The sequence below is a fragment of the Thunnus maccoyii genome, chromosome 18 (genome assembly GCF_910596095.1).
Source record: "Thunnus maccoyii chromosome 18, fThuMac1.1, whole genome shotgun sequence".
Taxonomy (NCBI): Eukaryota; Metazoa; Chordata; class Actinopteri; order Scombriformes; family Scombridae; genus Thunnus; species Thunnus maccoyii.
In genome coordinates, this window is record NC_056550.1 from 20,101,227 (window position 1) to 20,115,504 (window position 14,278).

The following is a 14,278-nucleotide window of genomic DNA, read 5'->3' on the forward strand; positions in this document are numbered from 1 at the left end:
GAGGTGAAGACTGCCTCCACTTTTATCTTCACCTTGCTTAGCAAGTGAGTCATATTTGCCAGAAGTGAGTCTTTTTGGCCAGAAGTACCATATTCCGCGGAGGGAGAGTCGAAAACAGGATTATTCAACTAGGCAAACACATTTAATGTCATTATTACTTTTGTATTCACTACTAAAGGGTGAAGCCATATATATACCCTCTGCCAAGTATTGATGCATGTATCAGCATTACCCAAAGCTTGCAGCAATAATCAAATGTGACCAGTATCAAGCAGTGGCTGAGGCAGCAAACTAACCCAGGGACCCTTTCCCCCTCTGTCTATCCTGAAACAGCTGTTTGAGCTCTAATTAAAGGGAAGTAGCAGGTGTCACCTGAGCCCCAACTGCAGTGGCACACCTGGTTGCATTAATTTGATCCAAAGTGGTTTTGACGGACTGCCTGCACTCTGGCGTCCAACATTAAGTCACTGGAACTGAACACCTGCTTGGAGCGAGCAAGCACTAACACCGCTCTGTGGAGGTACGCCAAGCTGGCGAGCCCATGTCTTCGCAGTGGCCCAGGGGACGGCTCCGTCATCCCTGCCTCTGACTTACCAGCAACATCTGTAAGTGAGCAGACCTGTGACGCGGACCTGTAGTCACACTCAGCTGCGGTCTGGGTGTGCCCAAGATAATTGTCTGTGGAAACCTCCCTGAGGCTGTAAAGGCAGCTTGTTTCAGATCTCCTCATGATTTCACAGGACATTTAACTTTACACCTCTCATTTGTTACCTCTTCAGGGTATTTCCAAATATCCATTACCAGGTTTCACAGGAATGTAGCAACCCTTAACCTCCACTAGTTTTTATGTGTGTATAAATTACCTCGGGGATAAATGTGACTCTGCATTTGGGGGTATTGACATGAAATGTGTTTATGTGCAAGCTTAAGCAAACAGATGACCTTCAAAAGTAGTGACAAAAACGCTGGCTTTGGAATTACAGATGCAATGCTGTGTTGTCTCTCTGACACTTCAATTGCCTAATGAAATTTACATCACCCAAGAATAAAGCTGCATTGGTTTGAATGGGTCCTGCCTCAGGTCATGCTGCACTCTCTGTTGCAACAGTTTCTTTGTGCCACGACAATACATTAATTTCATGAGTCAACAGGCTACGACTGGCAGTTTGTGTCGAGCTAAACAGTGTTTAATTGGATTCTGATCCATGGCAACACCACCGGAGGCTTGTTTCCATCTTTTATTTCAGCAGCACCTGGAGCATAATGGTGGTGATTACATCCCTCCTGTGGTGTCCCAGTAGTTCAGCCCTTGCAGGCCTCTGGGAATATGCTGCTGACAGTCACGGTCCATGCTGCCCTGCTGCCCCGTTTGGCTGCTGGCAAACCCTGTGCGGCTGCAAGTTTTTGTTACAGCGCTGCTGAGACATGCCCAGGTTCAAAGGGAATTATGATAATACAAACCAAATTAATTGTTTACTACACAAACTCAGGCATAGTCGAGATTCCAAACAACGCATCAAGACAGAGTCCTATTAGTAGAGGCATAAAATTAAAATGGTTTACTTCAAAGTAAATGAAATTACAAAAATCCACTTGGAGAGAACTTTCATGAAACGCAATCAATTCCCTTTTGATCAAAAGCAAACCAAGCACATAGCACATTATAGTGAACAGTAACATATAAACTATCTATTTCAGAGAGATTTTAGTAATAAAACATTTTTCATAGAGAAAAAAAAAAGGTATAAAAATGCAGATTTTCTCAGTTGGTCAACTCCATAACGTGACATGATCAAAAGCTCCAGAACAGCTACACAGTAGACTTTGTATAGTGAAACTGTGTTTTCAACAGGACTGATGTTTTTAGAAAGGCATCGGCTACATCTACGGAACCAGTGCAATAATTTACCGACTATTGACACAGAACGGGATTCCATGTGAATAGTCTACAGGCTGTCGATAGTAGTTTGTTCTATTGGTATGTACACGAACACCTTAACCCCTAACTATGTAGTTTTTGTGCCTAAAACCTAACCATTCTAACCCAAACCATGGAAAAGATTGACATATCACCTGCAAGCAAAAACGTTTGAAACAATTTGAATTTGATCATGTGATCTTGCGCAATCAATACCAATTCACATGCTTATTAATTCCGTACCAACAATAAACAGACTATTGATACAGAGGAATCCGTACCAATAGCCACTTCCTTTTCAAAAACCTTCTAGTAGCTCACCAAAATCCTTTGATTTACAAAATAGTGTCATTGTCGAGGATGCAATCATCAGTTTTAAGGTTCTCACTGGTTGTAGGAGCACTACATTGTTTTATTTTACTGAGCTGTAAATAAATGAAATATAAAATGTTAATTGGTGAACTTTGTGAGTAGATGGATTTTGTTACCATTAAATAGAGCCAGGCTCCCTGTTTCCCCCTGTTTCTAGTCTTTAGACTAAGCTAAGCTAACCAACTGCTGGCGGTAGCTTGATTTTTACCATACAGACATGAGAGAGGTATCTCATCTGACTGAAAATCCTTTGATTTACAAAATAGTGTCACTGGTGAGGATGCAATAACCAAATTTTAAAGGGGTGATGATGAATTCTCACGTAACAATTCAACAATCGATGTCAATTTAAAAACCGTAGAAAACACAACATTTTAAAATTAAATGTTTCTGAGTGACAACAACTAACGAGGTCCTGGGAGGAACAGACAGAGCGATCACCCTCTTCCTGAGAGAGGTCACTGACCCCTACCTATGAAGATTTGAGAGGACAGCCAGTGCATGAAGTCAGAGCTGACAGCAGGTGGAGGAATAACATTGCTGGGCCTCTGACCTTCAGTGTAGCCCCACACCGTCTTACAACCACAGAGTCAGACACATCTGAATAATACATCGGCTTCTCCTGCTGGGACCACCCCCACCGCTCACACAAGCAGAGATACACAAACACAGCGTTCACATCATGGTGCGAGGTTTGTCTCCCACTACATCCTGTACAATAATGAACAGAGTGTGTTTGACCAGCTGAGACCAGCTCTCGGTATTCTTATCTTACAATACAGTTGTACAGGGACTTATGTTATCAAGTGGCTTATTTAGCTGCAGTGCAAGTTGAAACCGATTCTATTGTAGATTTCATTATAATTGATCGTTAAAAGTCTTTTCAACTTTCAGCTTATCAAACAGCTCTGAAATGTTTGTCCACTCCGCGTCCTTTCCTTTATTCTTTTACATTAAATTTGTAATTAACTTTTTTCTTTTAGTCCCTTTACCACAAAAGCAACAAAAGCTTAAAAGAGAGGGAAAAAACCCACCACCATGCTGTAGTTTTGGCCTCCTCAGTAATTTCTCACCTCCATGCAAGTAAGTGAACAACAGATCAAGCCACAAGAATTCTGCTGTTTACACAGTGAGAATGAACAGATATGCATGAAACATTTTAAAATCCCCCATGATTCCTGGAAATGTGAGGCTGCCTCTCTCTTGTTTCCATCTGCTTTACATAAAGGAACAGCTCCACGGTTTGCACCGAGATTATTTGAATTTCATAGAGTGTTTGACATTTGATAATAGTGTCGTGTGTTTATAGATTCTCGACTTCCCTGCCGAAGGGTTCCTATCATGTTTGTTCAGGCTCCCCCCCTAAAAAAAAAAAAAAAGCAACTGAATACGAAAAACTCAAATATCTCTGTGTGACATCAAAAAGACAAACCCAATTATTGTTTTAGCTTTGCGTGAGCAGATATGTATCAGTCAGCCTTCTAGGAATATCTGCATTAACATAAAACATTTCTGAGTAGAAGGAGCAATGACAAGAGGGAAAAACAAATGTTTGTGTTCTAACAACTGTGCCATCATTTATTATGATGGAAGAATTGTCTCAATGCCACATAATCACTGGACTCCGTTGTTCACCTGTTGAGACAGATCTATAATTTATTTGTGTTTATGTAAATTAGGCTGTGCTGTCACAGATGCACAATTTTTTTTTAATTGACTGAGATTTGTGGACTGTGTGTAGGAGAGTATACTGGCAACATATGACACATGGTGCGGTGTGTGTTAAGGGGAGTGTGTTGGGCAGAGGGTCCCCAGTACAGACCAGTATGTTCCAATAACTTGACAAAATGTCATTCAATTGTGTCTGATATAGAACAGGTTAGAGCATGTGCAGATGTTGCTATCCTCTACTGGTTGAAGGAGAGGAATTACACGCACATCACGACGTAGGTGCAAGGCTACCAGAAAACAGCATCAATGAAAAAAAGGGGTAACACCTGCACACTTACTTCAAGCCACAAAAGTTTTATAATGACAACGTCCTTCATCAATCTCCGTCAGGTCTGAATGTTTAAAAAAAAAAAAAAGGAAACCACACCCATATTCATACATCATGCTCACCTGTAGGCTGACAAGCTCTATGATTGCAGGTGTGGTTAACCACTACCCTCTACTGGGCCATAGAGTGAATGCAGATCAAAGTTTCTGCTATATAAATAAACTAAACCCAACAAAGCTGACATTCTTGAAATTGCTTGAAGATCCCCTCCAGACATGTATTAAGACATATAAAAATACTCTGCTTAGAACAATAATGTGTGTCTGATATGGAATTTCTGCCAAAAAAAAAAAGTATAATTACCACTTTGAAATCTTTAAAATGGCATCTACTCCTTCTCCCTCATTAAAAATTCCAACATCTATGGATATAAAAATTTATTTCATTTCTAAAGTTTATTTCTGGACACAAGATGTCTCCTATTTCACTGTAAAGTCCATTTTCAGTGTATGTGCACTGGAGGCTTCCAATTTCCACATCTCGCTTGTTTAAGTTGAATATTGGACAGTATTGGCTTCCAAACTAGTTCAGATGTCACATATTATGGTTGGAGGCCCACGCTTTAAAATCAGATTTTCAATGAGCACAGAGAGAATTTTTCCACTTTCAGCACATGAATGTAAAAACAACCTTCTAGTGTCAAACTCTGCAAATACATCACTCTGCACAGTGAAGCTCAAACATCCAACTGCAAGAACAAGAAGAAAAACACATTTCTGAGTGGAGGGGGGCTTTAAATTTTGAATGCGAACGAGCTCGTGTATTTTTAAATCTTGTGGGAGGCTATTTTGGGCAGTTTTGGAAACGTTAAACACAATGTGGAACTAATGTTTTCTCATGTCTTAGTTCCCTTCCGGTATGTTTTTGCTGCCACACCGGAGCTGAGTTGCTGCAGCTTCGTTTCTAGTTCAGACTTCTTTTATTACACAGTCAGATAATCTTGGGTAAGCAGTTTAAATGTCGCAATTAAAGGTAAATATAGCATTAAAAGTATATAATTTAGCTGTACCTGTGTTTAAAATGTGTTGGTTTCCGTGTCGGTCACATTAGCCTTTAGCTTACACTTCTTACTTTATTTTCCACATTTTGCTACATTTCACAACTCGTTAACTGGATGTAAAGGACTGTTTTCACTAATTATCATATTCAAAATGTTTCTCACGCTGTTTGATACATTAGAGCTGAGGTTATCGTTAGCCTTGAAAACTTAACACAGTGGAGATGTTTAGGATGTTTTACTTGACCAGGAATTTGACATTAATTGTCACTAAAGTGAAAAACAAGGTAGTAGGTGTTTGCTTAAAAGTATCTGCAAGTTGCAGTTTTAAGCAGACCATTTTGTGTCGTATTTTATTGAGATTTTAAAGTTATTATAATTCAGCCTTTGCACCAACAAAACTGATATCAGGTCTGTTCAGTGAAGCTTATTCTGTGATTGAACAGTAGGGCACAGATGAGCATAGAGCAGAATTTATGGTCATTTCTGGCACAGAGTCTAATTTCTAAGGGTTTCAAGAAAAAAAACCTCCCTCTGCTCTAATTAAAAATTGATGAGGTGCACTTTTAGAGAAGGTTCACGCTGCCCAACTGTCTTTTAATGACTCTCCTTCATAAAAGGTGACAGCAAAATTTTGATTCCCCAGACATCCTAAATAATTGGAGTTTCTGTTTGTTTTGTTTTTTGCGAACCTTTCAGCTTGTTTGACCGCACAGAATATAATGAGTTTGGCATCACCTCAGTCAACACATAGCATTCAAACATGGAGTCCAAATACCATGTGACAAAATGTATCACACTGGCAGTTGTGGCTCAGGATGCCCCCACCTACTTTTTTTTGGTTGCCAATTTGGAAATTAAGCGTTTTACTGCAGTAGCGAGGCTGTCAGTGATGGAAAAAGCAGGTGTCCTGTGTATGGTTTTTTTTTGTAACGGGTACTATGGCCAGTTTTAGCAAATTCATCATCACATCACATCACACATCAGTGAACCCATGATGAAGTTACAGCCTTGCCTCTGAAAATCACAGTATATTGTTAAAGTCAGTCTACAAACAGTGCACATTTAAATTCAGCTGATTGTTTCATCGTTTTGGCTTCAGTTTGAGCAAGTGCCGCCTCACCTCACCCTCAGTGTCTGTTCTACAGCATAAATAAAAGACCCTCTCATCAACGGCCATGCTGTGGTCAAAAATCTCTGCTGTTTTGCCTCCTAATGAGGAACAGTTTCCGCTGCAGTTTAGTGACAAAGTGGAGTCAAGCGTGGTGGACGTGCTGAAACGGTCCAGACAGCAGCTTTACAGTGGCGACGCTGCAACCGCCAGTCGTATGCTCAACGCTCAGATCATTTTGGATATTTCATGGGAGAAACTCAACACAGGAACGTGGCGGCATGTGGACAAAGACTGGAGACGTGTTTATTCTTATGGCTGCTTGTTCAAAGTGGCCGCTCTGTGTCGCGAAGATCCGTCAGAGGAAAGAATCCTGCAGGCCGTCAGGACTTGTGACATGGGGTTACTCATGGGTGCAGCCGTCATGGATAACATACTTCAAGTTCTGGTCCAGATTCTGCAGGGCGAAGTCAGGAAAGCCACAAAAGAGGAGGATGAAACTGAACATGCAAACATCAAGGTCAGTGGTCTTTTTAAAACACTTACTTTGGCGACAACAACATCGATTTCTTCGAATTCCTGAGGCTTAAAAGTAATCGTTAAAGCACTGTTATTATCAAAGTTACAATAATTAAAGGGAGGAAATCCCTCATTATCGTAAAAGATTTGTACTGCTGGTTTCATTTAAGTAACCACCAAGTGCAACATCAAAGTTGTGCTCATACAACATCACAGAAAGGCACTTTTCCCTGTAGTTTCAATGGAGCAATGAATGAAAATGTTCTTGAAATTTTCCATTTGATTCTCTATGATGCAAGTTTTCAACAAACTGACTGATGAGGACATATCGGAAGAAGCCTTTCTGAAGTTTTCCCTCTTTCCCTCTTTCCCTCTTCCCTCTTCCCTCTCAACTTTTTTCATTGCAAGCCAGACATCATGGAAGATAAAGTGCAACATATACTGAAATGTCAGAACACTTGCCATCAAAATTGAGATGACTTTAGAGTAATGATAGGATTTTTCAGGGTTTTTTCTCTTTAACTTAAAAAGCTCCAAACATATTTGGACGCCATAAGTATCTATGCGGAATTGCACACTAAAGAAGTATGATCAAATATGTCATTTGTTTGTCTTGTTATTTTCCTTTAAAAAAGTTCTTTGGAATAAATAATTGACAAATCGTTGTTGTTTCGGTGTCGTTAACAGAGAATAAAGATCGAGTGCCCGCGTGTTCCTGTGATCAAAGAAGAGTTGGCAGTTCCCAGGATAAAATGTCCTTCACTGGAGAGCTTCAATACAAACTACTTGCTCCCCCTCAAACCAGTTATTTTAGAAGGGATCATCGACCACTGGCCTGCCCTCAACGAACATCCCTGGAGGTTTGTTTTTTAAGTGTACTACTATAAATTAAAGATTGCTGTTTGCCATCATATGACTTCTTATTGTCATCAAAATAACCTCATCCAGACAGATGTTTACACTTCTGTGTATCTGGTTACCATTTTCATCGTTATGTTGTGAACGTAGTGCACTGAAACTCTCTACCAAAGTAATTAAAATCATATGCAGTGATTCCATTTTAATTTAGATACCTTTTAGATATAAAAATAGTAGATTCTGTCTTTAATCACAATATTGCAACATGGTTAAACACTAAAACCCTACTTGTGTTTAGTCTAGCCATGTAATCACTTGTGATGCCAGCTGAGTGCACTTATCTAGCTGAGAGGACAAAAAACCTGCACGACTCCGGTACTGAAGGACCACTGGCATGTAACATACAATTTATATCTGTTTGATACCAGCCACTATGACGTATAATGTAAGTTTCAGTCTTAAATGAGGGTAAGTGGGGAGAAGAGTATAAATTGAAAGTCTGACAACAGAGTCTGATATAACTGCCTCTCCATTTAAGAATATCCCTCACTGTCCTCCCTCTCACTGCTGACTCTTGACAGCTGACTATTTACTCTAACATCTGACATACGGCTCCTGGCATCTGGCTCTCAGCTCTTGACAGTGGAGGAGGACATCCAAAAGTGCACATATGACATTTTTTTGAGCATTGCTAGAATCCAAGTGAACAGGGTTTTTTATTTGTGAGTTGGTATTACAGTAATGTTTAAATCATTCATTTTCTCACTCCTGCAAAGCATAGAATACTTGAGGTCTGTTGCTGGTTGCCGGACTGTCCCTGTGGAGGTGGGATCCAGGTACACAGATGAGGAATGGTCACAAACTCTGCTTACGGTCAATGAATTCATTGATCGATATATTTTAAATAGAGTAAGTGCACTGCCATCAAGTCTTTTATTACATTGTTGACATGTACAAAGAAAGGTAAAAACATCTGTGTGATTTCTAACACTAAATTTTAATGTATTTTTCTCTGCAGTTCAAAATCTCACAGGATGGAGTGAAAAGTGTGGGTTATCTTGCACAGCACCAGCTTTTTGATCAGGTATGGTTCAGAAGGTAACCTGTATATGTATATTTTCAGGATGCTATTCAAGAGTAGAGAAGTATTTGCTGTTACTTGGAGCTGTTGAGGATTTCACTTTTTCAATGACTAAATTATTATAGAAATAATCATCTATTAATTTTCTCTGTTTACAAATTGATTATTCAGCTGATATTTTCCGGACTATAAAGAAAAGGAATTCTCCTTTTTTTTCCCAGATGTCATCCTCACACTGTATTACTTTGAACAGTATTGACTTTTTAGTCCTGATTTTACCATAGAAGTCAATACATTGTCTGGATTGAACTTTACAAAAAGGGCATCTTGTCAAGCCAAAAGCTGGCGTGGGGTATTTTGGGCTGTTTGATAGATTAGAACGAGGCCAAACGGGAATCATCACACATCCAGATTTTTGCCCACTGCATCCTCATTCTTCAGGAATCAGCTTTAGCCCGAGTCCACACGTACATGTATATTTTTGAAAATGGGGTTTTTCTTCTCTTTGTTCAAAAAAAAAAAAAATCCAAAAAAATCTCCGTCCAAATAAAAATGCAAAAACACAATTGAAGCGTTGTCAAGAGCATGCCAAGCCAACTGGCAGTGATATAACCCTAACCCTAAAGCCATGTTGGCCAATCAGAAGCCTGAAAAAAAACTATTTCCAGTAGGCCACTAGCAATGTAGCAATGTAGCAGTGACCTTTGTAGCACCTCTGTTCCTCAATATAGTTGGAGAATAACTGCACATTTATGTGTGAACATATAAAAAGTCCTGTTAGCAATGTCAGAACCAGCAGTATTTTTGCCGCATCCGCCGTTGCACGAAATGTCGCCTCATGTCAACAAAAGAGATAATGACACACATTCTGACGCCACAAGCCAAAAATTCTGTTTTCCTTGTCTACACATCAACACTGAAAATGGAGTTTCTGAAAATCTTCACCCTGGAAGGAGTTTTTCCAAAAGAAAAATGCAGTTTGCATTTGGAAAGATGGCTAAAACCAATAGAAAAAGCTATGTTTTCAAAAATACCTGCGTACATGTGGATTAGGCCTTAATCAGCTTATTTCTACATGTATCTTATCTTTTTGCACATCCTTTTCCACACTCAGCTCTTCTTTTTTTTTTTTTTTTCTCTGGAACCTTCTCCTCAGAGATTTCCTCCTCTACTAGCAGTTTGACGGTCTGTAAAGCAATGAGGATCTTGTCCTTCCGTTCCTCCAGCTCTTCTTTGAGTTTGGCAGTTTCTGCCTGGAGGGCCTGGCTTGCCTCTTTCTCACCCTGGAGCTGAGTGGCAAGCTCAAGGCTGGTGGAGGTCTGTTCCTCGAGTCTTATTTTCAGGTCCTTTACCTGCTGCTCCGTCATTTCACGGAGGGCCCCCGGTTCAGCCTTCAGCTTATCGATCAGCTCCTGGTCCTCACTCACCCTGTCAGCATGAGACTTCATCTCTGTCTCAAGTTTTTCTTGATGGGTGGCTCTCTCTTTCTGAAGCTAGTCAGTGAGTTTCTTTCTGCCCTTGTCCTGGAGGTTGCTGGTTAAATGCTCCACCTCTCTCTGTCTCCGGCCTGTTGGAGAACTCGGTAGCCTTTTCCTCCTGGCAGATAATGTGTCGCTCTGCACCTTGGAGGTGAGCCTTCAGCACCTCGACCTGTATTCCAATAGCCTCATTTTCTATGGCTAACTCCTTGGGGTCAAAGGCTGACGGATTCTTTTTCTAAGTCGTATTGTCATGTGTCACACTCTGTCTCTGATGAAGACTTTTTCAGCTGTTCGTAACTTGTTTAAAGGTGTGGAATGAACTGGATACTTCAGTATGCAAATACCTGCCGATGTCATAAGAAGAGTGGAGTTATTGCTGTGTGACGCTCAGAGTTCAAAAGTTCTGCAGTTCTTGTTGTTGTTTTTACATGTTTACATTCACTTCACCTGGACCTTCTCACAGGTTGTCCTGTATAGTTTGGTTCAGTTTCTTGTTGAAGCACTCTATCCCCTGAGAATCATTAAAAGGATAGGTTCACAGTTTTTCACGTCTGTCCTAAAGCAATAGTCAGGTGTCCAAATGAACATTGACATGTTTTTCTTTCTGTAATCATTCCTCCTGTTCATGCTGGCCTATTAGAGATCCCTTCATAATTCACTTTCAATGTTAATGATGGGGGAGAAAATCCTTCCGTGTGTGCAAAAAGGCATTAAAAATGTATCAGAAGCTAATATGAAGCTTCAGCCATCCAAATTAGTCAAATCAAGTCAATATCTTTCAAAGCTGCAGTGTTTTTAGTACCAAATTTCCTCTTTTCCTCTCTGTTACTATGATGGACCTTTTACTAAAAAAGAATATGGAAGATATCCACTTTATTTGACTACCTCAGATGACCTTATATTATCTTCATAAACTTTTAAATACATTTTTTTCTCAAAATGGGGACTGTGGATTTTGTCGCCCATGACTCCCATTATAAGTGCATCTGGGGAGGATCTTCTAATAGTCAGTATGAACAGGAGAATGATTACAGCAAGCAAGACCTGTTTCAATGTCCATATGGACACCTGACTATTGTTTTAGAGCTGACTTGAAAAATTGTGAACCTATCCATTAAAGACCCTACGTGTGATCCAAATGTAAACACAAGGGCCGTCCCACCATCAACATTCACTTTATACACAGAAGTGAAAAACACTAGTCTTATTTCTCAAAATGTCAAAGTTGTTATTTTGAATAAGAATAAAGACCATTAAGAAAAATATAATAGGTGTAGTAGAGTTATTATTAGGAATAACTGTGCATTGAATTGTGATTTTGAAGTACATAATAAAATTGCACATAGGGCTGTGCAATATAAGGATATATATCATGTGATGATAGAAAAACATCTGTTTCATATTATGCTCTATTATTTTATTTTGTTGTGTCGCAGATCACACTCTTTATGACAGTATTTTTCAAATTAAATTTGGAGTCTGTCCATCTTTTTCACAGATTACATTAATAAATTACTCTTATTGGCTTTTTATTCACAAAGCTTTTATTGCACTTACAGTAATGTAACGAGCATAGTTGTCATCAACTCGAGTACTTTACCTGGTTCACTGTCTCTCCTCTGCTCCGCTGTGTGTGCAGCAGCTCAGGGTGAGAGTCTCTACTGCATTTTGCTGTCGTTTATGGTCTCACTACTCTCCTCTGCTCTCTGTGGTTCAGCAAGTGCAGGGCTGAGCCCACCGTGTGTGTGCTGCACACACAGCAGAGCTACCGACTAGTAGGATTAGGAGGTATACTTTTTGTCATATCTCACAGGTGCTTTATTCTATCATTCCAATTTTTCATGACTTTGTCAATTAATTTGTTCCTAATGACATCATATCATTGTTTTCTGTTTCTGTTTTAATTAGTGATTTTTAAAAATACCAATGTATTGGGGTCCTGTGGGAACCTAGTCAAAAACACCCAATTCCAACTATGCAGTTTTAATAGATGTAAATATTTATTGAGTTCATGTTTGTCATGGGTCCTAATTTAAAATATCACATGATATCAGGGGGGTAGGAGCACTCTGTCAGTCATTTATTTTCATTTTACACAATATACAAATTAACTGTAACTTTCATAAAATAATAACACTCCTAATCTATTCCCCATCGATCCCCATCTATTTTTCCAGATGACATTAATTACATAACTAATAATGTTTTGAGAAGAAATAAGTCACCATTTTACTGTGATGGTTTATTACAGTAGTTTAGTCTAGGGGTTCCCAGAGACATTTAGTCAGTGACATTAGACATTAGTATACCCCCTTGATTTTGTTCATTTGATTTTGCCTCAGATACCAGAGCTGAAGGAAGACATTCGCCTCCCTGATTATTGCTGTCTTGGTGAGGGGGACGAAGACGATATTACTATAAATGCGTGGTTTGGGCCTGGAGGTACAGTGTCTCCTCTCCACCAGGACCCTCAACAGAACTTCCTGGCACAGGTGACGACAATAAAAGTGTTTTATGAATCCAGTTAATGTCAAAAATCTGTCACGTGATTGCTGTTTGTTTAACTCAAGGGATTTTCTCATGTGTACATCAGGTGGTGGGAAGCAAATATATTCGCCTATATTCCCCAGAGGACACAGACAAGCTTTACCCTCATCAATCACAGCTCCTTCACAATACCAGTCAGGTGGGATTGACAGTCCATAGAGATAGTACATGTTGTTGAGTGCAAATATATGCAGTATTTCCAATTTCTGACTCCTTCCATGCAGGTGGAGGTTGAGAATCCAGACACGGTGCAATTCCCGGAGTTTGCCAAGGCTCCGTATCTCGAGTGTGTGTTACAGCCTGGAGACATGCTGTTTATTCCTGTCCAACACTGGCATTATATCCGATCCTTAGAACTCAGCTTCTCTGTCAGCTTCTGGTGGTCATGATTGCAAATCCATAATTAAAAATACAATTTTGGTAGAATAACATTTGAGTTCTGCTTGTTTTGTGCTACTGCTGCAGAGAGAAATCAATCACCACTCTCTTTTGGTGTTCTTAACTAATGCAGGGCTAATTCTCATAAATGTTAGGATAACCGCTGATCACACAAACCTTTGATCCATGAACAATGAACACACACTGCTGAATGATTAGTTTAATTGTGCTGTTGATGATTGCAACAACATCTATTGTGCGTAAAGCTACCAGCAAGGAAAAAATAAAACCAAACAAATGAGCAGTTAAAACTGTTTGTGTTCATTTCATCCTGCATATAATTTACGGAGGGTTGTTAGTCATCTAATTTGATAGGATATGTTTTTCTTTTTCAAATTGGCTTCTTTAATTGTGTTCTCAACCTTATTCCTACAAATATCCTCAGATGTGTGATTTCCATAATTCATGGAAATGAGGCAAGCCTTCAAATTTAATAAGCTACAAGTGAGCTACAGGTACAGAAATATGGTTATAAACATGACTCTCTGGTTAAACTGACAGTCTGAGGCAATCATGCAGGTCACAGATGAGAATTAATGAATTAAATGAATTAATTCCCTGGGCACAGACAGAATTTGAAATTAAAATTGTCTCATTGGTTAAGTACCCTGACAGTAAAACTCTTGTCTAGAACAGAAAAAACACAAATGCCTGATTACAAAGACTGCAGCACTTCATTTCAGATTTCAGACCTCTAACAAACCCAGTCATGTATTCTGTACGTTCATTTCACTCAAGACTGCAAATTAGAGCCATGCAATGTACAAGGATGTGACAACATGAAGTAGATCAGGTCTGATGTATACATTTGATCTGCTTTTCAGCTTAAATTCACAGTGAGCTTAAGTAGTGTTTTGGGAAATCATAGGCTGCACAAGGCAGACAACTTCTGAGGAG

At 39.5% G+C, this 14,278-nt stretch overlaps 1 protein-coding gene across 3 annotated transcripts; it reads left to right on the plus strand.

Annotated features, from left to right (window-relative positions):
- Nucleotides 1-453: 453 nt before the first annotated feature.
- On the plus strand, nucleotides 454-13,374 carry kdm8 (lysine (K)-specific demethylase 8). Of its 3 annotated transcripts, none has more exons than XM_042394150.1 (8): nucleotides 454-605; nucleotides 6,495-6,977; nucleotides 7,664-7,836; nucleotides 8,611-8,743; nucleotides 8,853-8,918; nucleotides 12,739-12,888; nucleotides 12,990-13,082; nucleotides 13,168-13,374. In XM_042394150.1, exons 2-8 carry the CDS (start codon nucleotides 6,525-6,527, stop codon nucleotides 13,330-13,332), a joined length of 1,233 nt encoding a protein of 410 aa, XP_042250084.1. In that variant the 5' UTR covers nucleotides 454-605; nucleotides 6,495-6,524; the 3' UTR covers nucleotides 13,333-13,374. The 3 variants fall into 3 exon arrangements, with proteins under 3 accessions (XP_042250084.1, XP_042250082.1, XP_042250083.1); XM_042394148.1 differs by lacking the exon at nucleotides 454-605 and adding an exon at nucleotides 5,190-5,321; XM_042394149.1 differs by lacking the exon at nucleotides 454-605 and adding an exon at nucleotides 5,190-5,293.
- The last annotated feature ends 904 nt before the right edge of the window (nucleotides 13,375-14,278 follow it).

Excerpts from the sequence above, each read along its gene's own strand:
- kdm8 (XM_042394150.1), top strand. The coding sequence starts at position 6,525 with ATGCTGTGGTCAAAAATCTCTGCTGTTTTGCCTCCTAATGAGGAACAG. Across the intron at positions 8,744-8,852 it reads ATCGATATATTTTAAATAGA|TTCAAAATCTCACAGGATGG; the intron begins GTAAGTGCACTG and ends TTTTCTCTGCAG. Across the intron at positions 13,083-13,167 it reads TCCTTCACAATACCAGTCAG|GTGGAGGTTGAGAATCCAGA; the intron begins GTGGGATTGACA and ends CCTTCCATGCAG.